This window comes from Zingiber officinale, chromosome 7A (assembly GCF_018446385.1).
Source record: "Zingiber officinale cultivar Zhangliang chromosome 7A, Zo_v1.1, whole genome shotgun sequence".
In the NCBI taxonomy this organism is placed as follows: domain Eukaryota; kingdom Viridiplantae; phylum Streptophyta; class Magnoliopsida; order Zingiberales; family Zingiberaceae; genus Zingiber; species Zingiber officinale.
Window position 1 is genome coordinate 6,118,947 of NC_055998.1, and position 17,663 is coordinate 6,136,609.

Below are 17,663 nucleotides of genomic sequence, written 5' to 3' on the forward strand. Positions count from 1 at the left end.
AAGATGAATCTCAATTAGAAGCTTACAATTGTTTGGCATGTAATTTTCCTTTTTTCAAAAATATTAGAAGGTGACGTGGCCAAGATTCTCACCTATTGATTCGTGACAAGGTTGTTTAGACGTCTCCTAAGGATTTGTGACAAGTGGAGAAGGTGGTTTAGATCTCTCCGAATGATTTGTGACAAGTGGAGGTGGCACGAGTTGGAAGTTAGCAAGAAGAGGACAAGAATCCGAGAAGGATTTGAATCAGTTATGTCAACGGGACAAATTAAAAAGCATCTGGTACAATAATTCACATGTTTTTGTTCCTCCAAAACTATAAATAATGAGATTTAATTAAGAGGATCCCATAAATTTAAAATGTGATGCATTTCTCCCAAGCAGTGAGACTTCGCATTTCCTAAATTTACTTGGTGGATAAAATGCGAGGCCGGGTTCAATGATAAAAACTTAGCTAGATGGCTAGTGATAGATGCTAATGGATTGATAGGTGGCTAGGTGATACACTACCGAAACATTGTTGTTTAGTGGGTGGGGAACACAAAAGAAAGGTGCACAATGCTGAAGTGATTATGGTTAATCTTAAAGTATCTGTGACGACCGAACCTACTGAAGTAGCAGACTGTTACAATCTAAGAGATAAGACTGGTAGATCACAAGATTAATTCAAGCTGGAATTTCTGATAATTTTCTTTGCAACTTTACTGCGACTACTATTTTTGGGTCAAATAAACAACAGAAAAATATAGAAAACAACTTGTTGAAAGTTACAAATGAAGTCATCATTATTTTTGCTCCAAGGTTCGCTCTCAATTTGCAGATTGATGAAAGAAAAATACAATCATAGAGGTTTCCAGTGTGCTATTTGAGCATAAATGGCACCAAGAATTTACAAACACACATTGTCAGCAATTAGAATGGTGATTTATCTAATGATCCTACTTATCAGTCTAAGCAACTTTGTGTATGATGTAGAACATCAACTTTTTGTATGATGTAGAACATTAGCTACTTGAAAATCAGTTGGATAACTTTCAATGATGCTGAATCATTTGCAGGGTCACAAGAGTTATGTCAGACATAATGTTTTTATCTATGAAAGCTACATGTATGATTGAGTTTGTTAAGACTCCCTTGTGTTAGTTAATATTGATATCTTCAATCCTTACAAAGAATTAATATCCCTACATTCCGCATTCCACTTAGTATAACAGAAAGATTGATCTGTTTTTTTTTTCTTTTTATTTATATATGAAATGTTCTTCATGAAATTACAGGACCATTTTCTCTTCTTTAAGATTTTTTTCTTTGGACCCCTCTTCAGATCAAGGGAAAATCCGAAACAGCAAGAACTAATCCTCTGGCCATAGCTATCAATGGGAACCCCATAAATGTGTACTATGCAATCACATTTATATTTAATGACCTGATCAACTTTCATGTTGATTCTTATTCCTTCGCTGAAGCACAATAAAGTTCCCTCTAAGAAAAATCTTGAGATGAATCGGTTAGCAAACACTACTCAAATATATAGAACAATATATAAGTCCATTGATAGACTGATCGGAGTTCATGACCAGATTTGAGTCCTCTTTCCCTCAAAAAACAAACAACAGCCTATTACTTTCCACTACTTCATCACATGTTCATCATAAATGAGCTAATCAATTTTGAAGGCATCCTTTGGCTTCCTATCAGAATCATGTAGGAGAGATAAGATGAACTGAATAGCAAACACTACGACTCATATATAGAAAAAACTAGATCAATTCCATGAACAGATAACCAAATCAGTCACAAGTAAGAAACTGGTTCAATCCCCACTATCCTTTCGGTTGTTTGGTTTTCTGTTCATTAATTGCTTCCTTTCTCGGGAGTGTTCTCGATGGATCTATGACTGGCTGCTGCTGGGGTGGTTCAGTGCAATGGAAGAAACTGTGTATCACATCAATAAAGGGGCCAAACTGACGCTTTATTTATTTGAACTTTGGCTCCAATTATAGGAACTGCTGGCAGTGGACAACCCCTTTACACGCAGGAAATAGCATGGATTGAGGTAGGCATGTTACTGACCCCACCCACTCAATAGGAACTTGTGCACAAAAGCCATGAGCCCTCGAGTGGATTCCAACTCCTAACCCAACCACACATTGATTCCTTTCAACCTTAGTAAAACCTTAGTTGGTGCCTGCCTCACGGACTTTACTCCAAAGAATATCCCAACACCAAGGCTTATTAAATTGCAAAAGTCATGCATCGGTGGCGCAGAGATTCCCCTCCCCTGTTAGAGAAGGTCCTACGATCTAGGATGGCCAATGGTAATAGCAAACACATAGCTATTGTTTTTCTTTAAAGAACATAATTCAGCAATCAAATCATGTTATGGAGCTGCCAAACAACGAGCTCATGTGTTCTCTTGGTTCAAGAGAAAGGCTGCAGTCCAGCTTTTGGGTTATTAAACAATCTGTTAAAACAGCATTGCTTTTCCTAGCATTTTTTTAGCATCAAATATTCAACTTATATCAATTAATCCGATCCGATCCTACAGAAATCTTTTCACCGGTCACCAAAATAATCGGGAAGCACTCATAGCGGACAATCCATTAACCCAACGTTTTTAAATCAATCATCTATTAAAGGAAAGTCATCCGTTAATTTACCGAGGCTGAAATTCAATTCTTAGATACTTAAGACGCCCTACCACTACATCATTATCCTGGGATAGCATTAGTATTCTCCTTGCATCCTATAATGGACGCAGTCATTATTTTATTTTGCAAGGATCTTTCCTCGTGCAGTGGGTTGGAGATCTCTAGAATACAAGTTCAATAATTGAACTACTAGTTTCTTTTTATCTCTTTGTTTGGAGAAGTGAATGCAATGGAGATATTTTAGTTGCACCGCAAGAAAAATATTTGTTTACTTTGATAAATTATATTACTGTCTCTTTTTCTCATAGCTTGAAGCAGAATTCGAATAGGAAATGTCAACCCATGTGGCATGAGGTTAAAATATTAGTTCCCCTACCTGGAGCTGCCTCACTATCTCCCACCACCATGCAATCTGAAATCATAGATTGAGGGGCACCTGGAACAGCTTCCTCAAAGAAAGAGCTCAACTCTCCCAAGTAAGATTCTCCTCAGTGCCAGTGAGCTTTAATATAAAATCTTCAACTTCTTCTTCATGAAGCAAAGAGGATAAGATCAAACTTCAATTATGAGTTGAAAACACACGATTATTACAAAAACAATCAAAGAACATAAACCCTATTGGCATTCTCACAGTTATAAAGCTACCTATCTGTTACAAGCAGTTTTATTTGAGACACTGTGGTTGGTGAGTATGGATTTGGATTAGGTAAAGATGATAAGAAGGCTCCTCAATTTGAGTCATTTAGATGTCTTCTAGATTCTAGTACTTGAAGTGGCATAAAAGGTTGAAACCAATCATGTTTTCTTATTGAAACCTATTAGGTAGAGACCATGTGCAAATGTGTGGTCATTTTCTGCAGCAATGGTTAGGAAGAGCAACATATAATGCAGAGGTTTTGAATATGCAAAGGATCTTTAATTCAATTATGCATGTTGAAGTGGAAACTTGTCATTCATCCATTGTAAGACTTGTTTATGGATGGAATCAATATCCTCATAACATAAGAGCTCAGTTTCATTCTACAAGTGTCAGGTCAATATAGAAATCGGACCACTCAAAGACTCTTGGTAACACAATCATCAGTCTACCTTTTTGCCTACCAGAGATTGTTATTTGAATCTATGTTCCGCAGAAGGGGAGTTATTCAACTTCAAATATATGAAAATATTAAAATTTAATGGATACGTACAATAGAACCAGTCCTTCTGTATTTTACTGATTTCAGAAAAGAATCATGACTGTAAAACTTTTAAGAGTCAATTGAGTTAATGAAAGGAATTCAAGTTACCGTGGCTTTTATGATCAATATTCAAGCATTAATCATCAGACCAATCAGTTAAGACACAAATAATTATGTTCAAAGTAGACAAATTTTCTCATTTAACACACGAGTTAAAGAAGAAAATAACATGCCGATATTTGGGACCATCATCCATCCATGTGGCAAAAGGAGATTCGCTTGCTCCAGCATCCCCGCCAATCCGTCCCTAGGCTAACACGGAGGAGGTAAATCACGGATACCTACTAACTGTTAGCGGAGATGGCCAAGGCATGGAGGAAGGCATGCTTAGGGACCATCATCCATCCAGTACTTTAAATAAATAACTTTTGTAAGAGAAACTACATTCACATAAATGTTAAATTGTGCTAGTTGAAATGTCACGGCATGTGTGCCATTGATATATTTGAAGGCAACAGTTTCGGGTGCTCATTAATTAGTTGTAAACAGATTTACCACAATAAAAGAGACAGGTTCTGTATATTGCATGCAAAGAACTCGTTTAATCAGTATACAATTGCGAATCATATACTTTGTATTCATTTGGGACCTTTGGCATTCGTTACAATAAAAAACAAAAGAGCATCCAGCATTCACTACTAAGATATAATATCCATTTTCTGTAGTAAGAAACTAATTCTCATTTCATCCTTTTCAGTTGTACAAGATCTACTTACATGATTCAGCTGCTTGTTAAGGAAGAAAGCTTGGGTTGCAGTGCTTTCAAACCCAAGGAACAAAAAAAGACGATATAAAAAAGGATGAGCAACAAGGAAAACAGAAAAACCTCTTTATGAGGTGTTCTTATCCTAGAACAAAGGAAATAAAATAAAATTCCTATTTTCATTCAACCCTATCAAACATCTTAAAATTTCATAGGTGGTGGGGCAACTTGTATACAACCTACACTTTTGACAGAACCTTCATTGATAGACGCTTCCACTCCACTAGCTGAATCAAGAAGTCCTTAACCTGGATAAACACAACAGCAATCATGTTAGCAGTTTGGCATTCTCCAAATATAACCAGAACTTAGTGGTCCTTAAGGTGCATTGGACGCTAAAAATATTCCCAAGCAAACAAAAGAGAAGGCTCATCAGCTTTGGCACTTGCCTCAGATGGCTCCTGAAGGTAATAAGTAGCATTTGTTTCCTTTGGAAACTTTGAAACAAGGATGCCAATGCCTTGTCCCCTATCTCTAAGAACCTGAGATCAAAAAGAGAGAGAGAGAGAGTGTTTCCGTTGTTAGTAAGAGTTGAGACACTTCCTTGATCAACATATGCCCATGGAATACCATATTTGTATATGGCTTCCAGTTAGAATAAGAGCTATACCTTGAATGCATCTTCATCAGTGCGATCATCTCCGATATAGATCGGCATTACATCCTTGCAGTTGGCAAATCCTGTAAAGGCAAGAGATTATTTGGCTGAGCATCTCGAATCAGAAGGAATGACGGGTTAAAGGTTGATGATTTTGCATAAATATTCCGTCAGCCAACCAAACTGCTGGAAATGATGTCATGTAACACGTTGGACTGTTGCTCAGCTTACCAAGTGACTCCAATAGGAACTCCAATGCCTTCCCCTTATCCCATTTGATAGTTGGGCGAATCTCCAACACCTAAATATCCAGCCAACAGGTAGAGCAAATCACAATTAAGCTCTAATCAAACACCAAGATGCTGTAAGCCAAAGGAATCAAAACAATGTTTCACCTTTCTTCCTTGGGTAAGCCGCAATCTGGGATACTCTTTCAACACATATCTCACCTGCTCGATCAATGCGCCCCAATTCTGCATGAATTGACATGGAATAAGTTGAACTTCATTAACTTTGCAAAATTGCTTTTCGTTACTGCCATAAACAAGGAAATTGGTGGCCAATGTGAAGTGATAACTAGCCTTTTCATCCACACTTCTGAAGTGCACAGATACACAAAATTTGTTGTTCTCCACTCTGGCACCAGGAGTGGACTTGGTTCTGTCCAACAATGCTTTATAGACCTGAAGAAAATAAGAGGAATAAAAAGGAGAGAATTAGGAACAAAAGAAACTTTAGGATCGAGAGAGAAAGGGAGGAGATGAACTAAGAAGAGGAACCGACCGTATCTATCATGGGAAGAAATTCAGTCGCTGGTTGTAAAAGAACTCCTTTGGCAACCTGAACCACACAAAATGAGAAATCAAGATGAGCATCTCAGAGAAGGAAACTAAATTAGAAAAGGATGAAGAAGTTTTAATCTGGTCGAGATTGGGGAAGAGAGCATACTCTGGCCTTGGCATGCTGGGACGTCTCTGGGCCTTTGATGTCCATGCCGTGGCTACCAGCGTAGTATAACTCGGCCAATTTCACGAAGTTAACAACCTGTTCTCCAAGAGAACCACTGAGGTAGGGAAGAAACAGGAGTCTTAAGTCGTACCGTCTACCTGAAATCGAAATCTACCTTGTCGAGACATCGCCCGCTCACGATCGCCGTGGGGAAGTCCCTTGCCACTTCCTTCACTGCTTTCCTCATCTAGCGTCCGAAGCGACAAAGAACCGATCAAAATCTCATTTTGAAGCAGGGAGCACAAAGCAAGCAAGTGGGAGGGGAAAAGGCAAGGCGGAGCGAAACGACTCACCGCATTACTCATGAAGGCCGAGTCGGGATCGTCGACGATGGGGGAAAGGGTACCGTCGTAGTCCATAAACATCACGATCTGTTTTCCCTTGGAGGCTCTCACGATGCGATCGAACTGGTTCAAAGCCGACGGATGCCGCATCTGCCGGGGAAGAAAATGGGGGAAGGGGCTAAAGCCCAAAAGACACGTACTTCAGAAGAGAGGAAAGCGAGAATTTTTCAGGTCGTCGTTCACCTTTACTTCGAGGACAGAGTCGACGATGGGGCAGGGAGCGGCCATGGGGTGGGTGGGCGAGGAGGCCTTCATGGATTCCAGCCAACAGCTAGTCCCGACGCCGACAACATCGATCTGTGAAAGGTACTTTTTCCGGAGCGCGATCGGTGGAGGATAGGGGAAGAGGGGGGAGGAACCCGCCGCCGCCACCGTGAAAGCTGCGACGTCCTCCGCCGGCACAACATTCTGCTGCGTCATAGTGGGATTTACGCCTGTCGGAGAAAGGAACATAAATAATAGGAGATGAGGGTGGGTGGCGGAATCGCAAGAGGCGATTTTGAGTGCCGCTGGCGCCGGAGAAAGTCGGCGGTGTAGCCGGTGAGGAGAGGTGGCGAGGGAGGAGGGCATTTTATAGGTTGGATCAGACGTAGCTGCGGACTAATCGTCGATTCCCACGTGAGGTCCCATGGGACCCAACGACACGTGTAGACAGCTCGTTATACTAAAAAGGCTCAGCGGTTCATTAAGCTTTTGATAACTAAAAAATAAAATAAACTGTTATCGTATCACCTCTAATGAACCTCTAAAAAAGTATTAGACGGGTCGGAGAATTATGACAACTAGATTTCAATCTTAATAAATATTTATATGATTTATCCACTGATTTAAAATTGTCCCCTCATATAGAATTAGTAGTTTAACATATGAGATGTTACCATAATAAGAACTGAGGTTCAAATCTCGATAAAGTTGAGATAAATATTTTCCTTATGTGTTAGTCATTATTCCAAAGGTTAGTAGTCACTCGTGATTTACCTCCTCCGTGCTAGCCTTGCACTATTCCAAAGGCTTGTAATCGCCCGTGATTTACCTCCTCCGTGTTAGCCTTGCACTATTTCAAAGGCTAGTAGCCTTTATCTCCTCCGTGTTAGCCTTGCATTATTCCAAAGGCTAGTAACCGCACGTGATTTACCTCCTCCGTGTTAGCCTTGCATTATTCCAAAGGCTAGTAGCCGTCCATGATTTATATCCTCCGTGTTAATCTTGTGATGGATTGACGGAGATGTTGAAGATAAATATATTCATCTTTTACCATAATGAAATGATGAATACTTAATCCTTACTAATTGATTAGAGTGTTAACTTTATTATAATAATAGGACAATAAATTAATTTTCATCCACGGACTCTATTAATTTTTAATAGATAAAAAAAATATTTCGTTGAATATTTTATCTTTCTTCGTTAAGCTGTTATTTATCCTCTTCTAGAATACGTGAAGTTAAAAGGAGCCGTTAAAATGATGGTTTCAGTTTTTTTTCATTTTTATTTATTAAATAGATGTGAAAACATTCATACTGAGAGAAATTCCACTAGAATTAAGCTCACTGAGAGTAACAAATCTCATTGATTAATCAAATAATTAAATGTTAGGGCGAACCTTTAACTAGAAAGCGCCACGAGCACTTGGAGAAGTTGATCACGTAAAAGTGAAATGATTTAATTTTCACGACAAACAAGTCGTAGTTAAGTTAATTGGCTGATAAATGTCGACGTTAGGATGCGCAATTAATTACGAACATACATAAAAAAAAAAAAATGTGGAACCGCTACATCAGCGACCCCCCTAGAGCCGGTCCCACGGATATGGAGGGAGGTAAATACAGGTATACATGTGGAAAGTGCACAGCGGAGACGTTAACCCCAGACAATGACACCCCGGGGATCGACCCCTGGACCTTTCAGCCACAGAACCATGTTTATGCAAAATGTGCTTCGTAGTTTGCTTGCCTGTGTAAAATATGCGCCCTTTAATTCATTCGGAAAATTCTCCTCAGCCTAATTAATGATGAATGCTATATCGCAATATCCGCATAATAAATCCAACAGCACCCACGGCCATATGTGAAATAATTAAGTGAACCATGGGGTTGTGTTTATCATGTGCATGAAATGGAATACAATAGCCTATGCATCCATTAGGTAAATGAGACTCAAATAAATTAATTAAAGGGAAACATACCTTTAACCCCTTATTTTCTATCAAGTAGTATTTTATCCTCCTTATTTAAAAAATAATACTTAATTCCCTTTTGACCAAAATTAAATTTAATGTGAAAAAATTTATAAAAAATGATTATGTCCTTATCTTTTTAATATATTTTTTTTTATAATATTAAGAGGAAAAAAAGTATATTGAATTGATATGGAAAATAATTACATATATCTTTTGAGTTGACTCTTTAATTATTAATTATTAATTAGTTAGATAAATAGTATTCAGGGAGAAAAATACACATAAAAGAATAAACAAATATATAGAAGTATCTAGTGACAGTGCTCTTCGTCACTTACTTGGATCTGTGGTTGATGTCAGTTTATCGGTGTGTCTGCTCTCGGTATCTTACAAAGCAAAACTTGTCAGCCGAGGGTTGACATTATCAGTGTTACCCTCTTTAACTGTCAAGTCAATGATGAATTGAAATGTGATGCTCGCGTGCATGCATAAGCAAGCAAAAGAGTTTGAAGAAGACGAAGAAAATTTACTTTTCCGTAAGAAAAGAAAATTATACCTTTAACTATTTTCGCAGAACCTTATATAATCATTCGTAGGGGCGGATCTAAAATTTTAAATTTAGGAAAAGTGAAGAAAATAATTATTATATATTGTATTAAAAGACTGCATAGCTGGGTGACGAAAATATATATTTTAAACTAATTAATTTTATTTTATTCATATAATTAATTATATAATAATCTTTATATATTATTGGAGGTAACATACAATTGATTTTAATTAGTAAATCAGTAGCTAATTATGTTAAAAATATGGCCTTGAATTATCTAAATTTTCTTCATATATCTATAAAAGAATGGATATAAATTATCAACAAATTTAATATATTTTTTTCTCTTAAGATTATAAAAAATTATCAAAAATACAAGGGCATAATTTTCTTTTAAATTTTGTTTACATTTGACTTTAGTAAAAAGATGATTAAATGCTATTTTTTAAATATAAGGGGCCACAATGTGACTTGATAGAAAATATAGAGGTTAAAGGTATTTAAAAGATTAGTTATGGAGTTTATTGTTATGATTAAATAAAGATGAAATAGCTTTTATTTTAGTTCTTTTTTATATTTTATTGAGATTCCATTTGATTATATTACGTGTCTACATCATGCACTCTTCTTTTCTTTCTATTGTAAAAATAAAATTTTAAATTTAAATACTAAACCATTTGTCATACTTCAAATTAAACCTTTACGCCATAGAAATTAAGATTCAGATGCTATTTTAAATTTTTACCAACTGATTCATCCTTCATTCCATAAAAATATTTAAAACATAATATACTCTCCCAAGTATTGCATTATTATAATCCCTAGAATTCAAAATAAAACTTCTTAAATATATATTAAATGATCACGAGATGAATTTAGACTAGAGTTATCAAATGGATCAATTCATGATGAAACGGATTGACCCTTAGTAGAATGGTCATTTAGCAGGATAGATTCATTATCTTGGAGGATTGAAAAATTTCTAATTTAACCCAAGTAAGATTGATTACGGATTAGACGGGTCTAACTTATGAGTCTAATATATATATATATATATATATATATATATATATATATATATATATATATATATATATATATATATATAAATTTAAATTTAAATTTAGGTTATGAATTTATAATTCAGACAGGTCCAACTCACCGTCCGTTGAATTTCCCACTCTAATTGTAAGTTTTAAAAATACCTATCCAGCTTGAATTCTTTTACATCCTGAAAATATGTATTATATAATATACACCATTAATAGAGCAATATGATTGACAGAATCTAATTGTCATGACTCATGCTTCACTGAAAAACATCTCATGCATTCATTAAAAAAAAAATTACAAAATCATTTTGGTTTCAATTAATTAGAATTGAAACTACACAATATGACACATCCTATCAATTGCATTCCTGGTTAATAGCAAGACAACAATGATGCTAAGAGGAGTTTGACAATTTTGTCATGATAAGATGCTTATCTAGTGGTTTGGAATTTTTTTTTTCAATCCGCCGGTCAACCCGCACAAGTCACAAGCGATCTATTTTTAAATGGGTTGATTTTTTTTTTTTAACATAATCTACTTAAATTATTAAACACAATAGATCAATCCGACAGATTCAATCCAAATCGATGATTCTAATTTGGACCGATATATCATACATTTGTCCATTAAATTAATAAAATATCATTTTATTTCAGAAATTTTATTTTTATATCTCTATTTCTTTGGGATAGTATAAAGTAGCTAGCTAGTGTTGCTAATTAATAATTATCGATGTTCACAAATGTCAACCAAATTATTTTTTAAATATTAATCAACATTAAATTATAGATAACATAATTGATTGATCCAGAGACTTACAGACTTTTTGGCATTAATATAATTAAAATATTATATTACATGAAGTAGTATGAAAAAAAAAATCTAATATAAAGATTTTCTTAATTTTTAAAATTTAACATAATATTCCTATTAAATTTAAATATTAACTCTATATTTAACAGTTAAATCTCAGTTTCATGGCATTTAACCAAACTTGAGAAAGCATTAATGTGAATTTATTTTTCGAGACTAAGAGGATGGCGGTGTCTCTTTCGCCTCCACCGTGTCTCTCATTTTCATTCGATCTTTTCTTCTTTCATACTTTCTACATCCAAATTTGTTTTTAATCAAATGATTTTCTAATGCAAAATTAAAGACATTAGGCCAACTTAATTCCTCCGCACGTTGAAAGTTTGTGGTTTCTTTTTTGACAGTGAGTGATTTGATTGATTGAGGGTAGCCAACGAGATATGAGAATGGTCCCATGTCTTCATTAACACTTGTCGACGTCTCATTAACCCGTCATTTTTTTTAATTTACTTTTAAACATATGACAAAAGGTGATTCACTCGTCCTCAGCGTTCCCGTCAATTCGTCCCTAGGCCAACACGGAGGAGGTAAATCACGGGTGGCTACTAGCCATTAGTGCAAATGGTCAAGACATGGGGGAGGTTATGCTCGGTTACGCCGAGTTTCGACCCCAAGATCTCATGTGACAACACCCCATGCCTTAACCATCGCACTGCCCCGAGAGGACAATTTACTTTTAAACATGGTCGTATGTTGGGATGAACATTCGATTAATTCGATTAATTTAATATTAATTTTATATAAATTCTTTTTATTATTATTTTAAATAAATTTAGTTAATTCGGTGTTAATTGAAATAATTAATTCGGTTAATTCAGTTTTAGTAAAACTTTGATTTAATTCGATTAACCAACACTAAATCAGTTTTCGATTAATTGGATTAATTTATGAATCAAATTAACCGAATGCTCACCCCTAGTCGTCTGTCCATATTTCTTTTGGTCATGTAGATTTTCTTCCTTATATTATCTTACAATGACAATTATCCTGTCCGAAAATAAAAGAAATGGAAAGTCGAGGATGTGACACTCCTATTGATCATCTATAGACTCAGTTCTGACTTGCAATATAAATTATATCAATACCGAGCCAAGGAAAGGGTCCCTGATATTGGTCCTTCGACACTCAAGTTAGTCACTGGCGATGAAGTATGAGGCGGAGCAAAAAAGAAGACTGTAGCGTAAACAGCGAATATCGCATACCTCCGCCGATACTTGGACCCCCCTTTATATAGAGCTCATATAGTACGCGTGCACACTTCCCAAAGTGTGCACGCTTCCCAAAATGGGCATGCTTCTCAAAGTTTCCTTGAAAAGACTTGTTAATAAAATGCCTTTGACACAGTACCTGAACGGGCTGAGTATATGTTTGAAGTAACAGTGGAAGCTTTCGCCGTACGATCTTCTGGCTGTCCATGCCCCGTGTCGGCGGCACCAACTCCCAAAAGGATGTCGCTGGATATCAGAGGGAGTGTACTGCTAGGTCGAGCGGGTTGGCCACTCGGCCGGTATCTCGCCGCTCTAGTGCCACGTCTGGTCGGCCAGAACCTCTCTATTCTTGTGTGTGTCTACTTGACTGAAGTTCCACTCCACTACTGCCAAGACATATTGCCGGGCCGAGCGAGGAAGCCACTCAGCCAAAGTTGAACTATGCCAATGTCGAGCTCTACTATCTGGCTGAGCGAGGTAGCCCCTTGGCTCGGCTTCTGCACCTCGTCTCCTCCTCCATTCGGCGTCCAATAACCCCTTGAGCGTCGGTCGTTTGACTTCTCCCCGTGTCGGAGTCGGCGGCGGATCGGGGCCTTCTCCACCCGGTCGGGGCATGCTTCACCCGACCGACCGATGTTGTCTGCATGTTGACCGCCTTGACTTTGATCTCCACCGTAGCCGCGGGGTGAGGCCCCTCATCATCACCGCATCATATGCCTCCCCCTCAAGTTTAGTCGAAGGAGGCTGCAAGTCCGATTGACTGGACAATTATCTGAGCAACTTTCCTCTCGATCGGCTTTCGGCACTACTTGGCTTCTGATCGGGATGCTAACGCTCCCTGTCGGTCGGTGTGTTAAAGCTTGTCATTCGGCTGTAGGTCGGCTTCCCCAATCCGATCGGCACAATGAAGGTTTATACTTGTGAAATCTTTTCTTGGGCTCTCTTGGGCGAGCACGAGCTAGGCTTACGTCAACCAAATTTTTAGGAAATCGTACAAATCTCTTCGCATTAAGGCTAAGCGTGCCCCATGCCATCATTAAATATCGACCCGTGGCGATGCACCACATGTCTTGCCCACTACTGCCGCACGCCTAAAGTGACAGATGGATATCCGCTGTGATGTGACGTTTAATAGTTCAAATTCAACAGTCAAATCTAGGCCTGAGTTTTTGCGACTTAGATCGGATGACTCCAGTCGATCGGCCCCTAGGCTTATAAGTCCGTGCGCGTCACCTCCTTTGCACACTTCTTCGAGTTCTTCGGCGACGCTCCTGTGCTCCGGCAACGTTCCTCTTTCCCTGCTCCTCCAGCGACCCTTTCCAGTAAGCTTTCTTCCCATTGCCCTTTGCTTTCTTGTCTTCCGGCATCTGTACTTCCCCGTCTTCCGAGTTTTTCGGCATCTGGGTGTTCCGACGATAATTACGCTAGTAGGTTTCCTTTCTTTCACGTCTCTTCACCTTCCCTTGTTTTGCGATGGTGAGTTCCTCACAACCTCCTGCTGGCATCCCTGGGCTCTAATACACCTCTACCGAGTCTCGATTTGACGCCGGCGACGCTGAGAGTTTGATAGCCGCATTCGAGTTTCCTCCGGATTATCAAGTCTTTCTTCCATCTCCTTCCGATCGACCAAATTCTCCGCCGCCCAGTTGCATCACTTTCTTTTGAGATCAATTTACCGTCGATCTGCAGTTTCCTATTCATCCTTTCTTCCCCACTGTTTGTAAATACTTCTGCATCTCCTTCACCAACTAGTGCTGAACTTCTTTCGGCTGCTGTGCGGAGTCGTCGTTCTTTTCTGCCCGTACGACATTTCTCTCACCCCGGATCTTCCACTATTTTACTATCCAAAATTGTTCGAGCCGGGGACTTTCCTTTTCCAAGCCTGAGTGGACTTGATTTTCTTCGACAAAATGTTGACCTCCAACAAGCATTGGAGGGAATATGTTTTTTTTGTACGCCTTCCCGAGCGGCCGGACTTCTCGACCCACTAGCAGCTCGAAGTGGCAGCCCAACCTCCCATGAAACAGTACAAGATCCGGTCGGACTATCTCAACGCCACTTCCATGCTGGCCGATCAGAAGTATGACATCCATAAGTTGTTGTTGGAGGGTGTCCTCTACATCTTCGGCCTGAGTCCGATCTACACCCGGCTTCTGTCCAACTTAGGTATACAACAACTTCTTCAATCTTTTTTTTGATTCTAACTGATTTTTCTTCCTCTTTTGCAGTCGAAGTCATCCTGCGTGCATATCTGGCCGACAAGGCGAAGCTTGCGGATGCCGCGATCAACGCGGCTGCTGTGGAAGAATTGGAGAGCCGCAGCCTGTAGCCAGTTGGCTCACAAGAAGAGCCGCAGGATGAGAGCGAAGCGGCTCCCGTCTTGGTGAGTGGTGGAGCGACTGGTGGCTCACCACTTCCTTCCGAATGACTTCCAGTCGTTCAGGTTGAGGGGGCTTGGGGCTCAACCTCCTCAGCCGAGCCATTGATCAGGCGTAAGAGGCGCTGGGTGGAGCCTTCATCACGCTTCACCACTTTGGGGGTGCGGTCCACTGAATGGGTCGAGACGTCGACCCCCGCTCCCATCCAAGAGTCCATAGCTCCTGAGTCATCAAATCAGACTCCTTCCCTCTGCGATTTGCCACAAGGGACCGTTTGCGTGCCGCCGGTGGCCTCCCTACCACCAAAATCTAAGGCCAAGAAGTCTGGCATCCATCCGGCGTCTTCATCCCGGCCGCCCGGACGAGCTACTTCTGCACAATCAGCCCCGAGCAACCAACGCCATATTACGATGATTCTTCACCTGCCGACCAAAGAGTGGCGTGAGTCGATAGGCACTTCCTCCCAAGCCCCCGAGCATCAAATCATCATCCAAGGGCCACTCGCCCAAATATGGGTGGATGCCCGAGCCCACGCGGCGATGATACCTCCTAGGGCATATGCAGACAGTCACACCCAGATGTCTACTGGGGTAAGTCTTGCCTTTCCATAGTTTATTTCCGATCGACGCTTATATTCACTTTGTTGTTTGCAGTTCTGGGTGGAGAGTCTGACCATGTGCCAAAGGCTCACATTTTTGGAGGAGGAAGTGAAGAAGATGAATACGTCGAGCGACCAATCCTCCTTCGCTCAAGAACAGACGAACGTCAAGGTGGCTAAACTACGGGCCGATCTGGAGAAGAGCACCAAACTGCTCGAGGCCGAACGGGACAAGAGTTCAGGGCATGCCACTTTACTGGCTCGGCTTAACAAGCAGGTCAGCACCTTCGATAATAAGATCGAGTTGGCCAATGCAAGGAAGAATCGGGTCGTCGAAGATCTCGAACTGAAGAATAAGGAGGTCCGGGCTCTCGCCAAAAAACTCAAGGAAGCTGAGGATTTCCTAGTCACAGAGCGGAACAACCGGCCAGTCGAAGAAGCTTCCCTTCGCGGCCAACTCGCCGCTAAAGATACTGCGTTGACCACCGCGAAGGATGAGCTGGAGGCCTCCCGAGCGGCTTTGAAGACTTACCAAGATGTCGAGCCCAACCGCTTTGAGGTTATGAAGAAGAATTACATTCGCTCGGACATTTTTAACGAGAAGGTCGCAGATCAAGCTCTCCGCCTTTTTGATTTGGCCATTGACAGAACGATCGATCAACTCAGGGAGGGAGATTACCTGTCGACAGATCTGACTAGTAACATCATAAGCCGGGACAAGCTTACCACGTTATTGCTTGATGACGTCCTGGATTACCTTGAGTGAGGTCGAAAGTTCTTGTAAAATTTTTGAAGTTTTAATGAATACTTCTCCGTTCGGACAAGCTTTATCTCCTTGTATGTTTTTTCAACTCATCTTTTGAGCATTGCAAGAACTCGTGGCCTCGTCACTCCGATCGTCTGATTAGTTCATACAACCGACCGATCCCTTTTGTATTTAGAGTTCCATTACGATGTTGCTGTTGGTGCGAAAAACATCCGACGATCGAACCCATGTTTTGATAATGGCAAAGGGTTCAAAGTTAAGTTGTTTTGTGATTTAACAGTTTGAATGAGCTTGCAGGAAAGTCCTAAGTGTACTTAGGCAAAAGTCCTAGCTGCGGTTAGGCAGGTGGAAAATCCTAGGGGGTGGTTGTTGGTTGCTACTCGGAAAACCTATAGGTTCCACTGTACAAAAATTTTGTACAAAGGTCTGAACCTTTTCCTAGCTACCATGTGTTCTTTTAAATTAAATTTTGGATCGCCTGCGGAACTTAACACGTTTGATCCAAAACTTAATCTATTTGTTCTTTTAGGTTTTGACTTGGATCTCCTGCGGAACTTTACACGTTCGACCCAAGTCTCCTTAAGTTATTAATTTCATTAAATATTAATTTCCATAATTGGTTCCCAGTACTGACGTGGCGAGGCACATGACCTTCTTGGATATGGGAGCAACCACCACCGACTAGACAAAACCTTTTATAGAAAGATAATATTTAATTTCCTAAAATAACTTTAGGTTAACCAAAGAGAATAATCAAATCACAAGGAAAAGAAAAAACAAAAGAACACAGCATCGAAAAAACATATTCGAAATTCTAGAACGTAAGCCTCTTGTATTTGGTATTATTTCCATAAATAACTAGCATGATGCGGAAATAAAAATTACTAGTTATACCTTGTAGAAAAACCTCTTGATCTTCTACCGTATTCCTCTTCTAACCTCGGACGTTGTGTGGACAACGATCTACCGAGATGAGAAACCACTAACCACCTTCTTCTCCTCCAAGCAAGGTTCGGCCACAAAGGAAAACTTCACCAAGGAGAAAAACCAAAATACTAACCAAGCTCCAAGAGATGCTAGCTTTCTCTCCTTCTTCTTCTTCTTCTTCTTCTCCAAGTAGTATCCGGCCACCACAAGAGCTCCAAGGGGAAGAGAGAGGTTCGGCCACCACAAGAGGAAGAGAGGGAGAGGATGGCCGGCCACACCAAGGAACAAAAGAGGGAGAGAAATAATAGATGTTGTATCTCATGAAGGCACCCTCACCCCTTCTTTTATATTCCTTGGCCTAGGCAAATTAGGAAATTTAATTGCAATAAAATTTTCTCAATTTCCTTGACATGATTTAATTGAGAAAAATAAAATAAAATTTTCAAATTAAATCTACATTGGCCGACCACAACATTGGAGAACAAATTGGACAAGTTTCAATCAACAATTAAAACTTCCTAATTTGTTT

At 39.6% G+C, this 17,663-nt stretch overlaps 1 protein-coding gene across 1 annotated transcript; it reads right to left on the bottom strand.

The window, feature by feature from the left end:
• Window positions 1–4,575: 4,575 nt before the first annotated feature.
• On the bottom strand, window positions 4,576–7,130 carry LOC121999887 (probable trehalose-phosphate phosphatase 6). Its single transcript, XM_042554518.1, has 11 exons — window positions 6,789–7,130; window positions 6,555–6,695; window positions 6,377–6,448; window positions 6,202–6,297; window positions 6,037–6,093; window positions 5,835–5,936; window positions 5,649–5,726; window positions 5,485–5,554; window positions 5,266–5,336; window positions 5,045–5,137; window positions 4,576–4,903 (listed from the first exon to the last, which is right to left on the bottom strand). The coding sequence occupies exons 1-11, from the start codon at window positions 7,056–7,058 to the stop codon at window positions 4,835–4,837; spliced, it is 1,119 nt and encodes a 372-aa protein (XP_042410452.1). The 5' UTR covers window positions 7,059–7,130; the 3' UTR covers window positions 4,576–4,834.
• Between the last annotated feature and the right edge of the window lie 10,533 nt (window positions 7,131–17,663).

Excerpts from the sequence above, each read along its gene's own strand:
- LOC121999887 (XM_042554518.1), bottom strand. The coding sequence starts at position 7,058 with ATGTTCCTTTCTCCGACAGGCGTAAATCCCACTATGACGCAGCAGAAT. Across the intron at positions 6,094-6,201 it reads CCCAGCATGCCAAGGCCAGA|GTTGCCAAAGGAGTTCTTTT; the intron begins GTATGCTCTCTT and ends TGTGTGGTTCAG. Across the intron at positions 5,337-5,484 it reads GTTCCTATTGGAGTCACTTG|GATTTGCCAACTGCAAGGAT; the intron begins GTAAGCTGAGCA and ends TTGCCTTTACAG.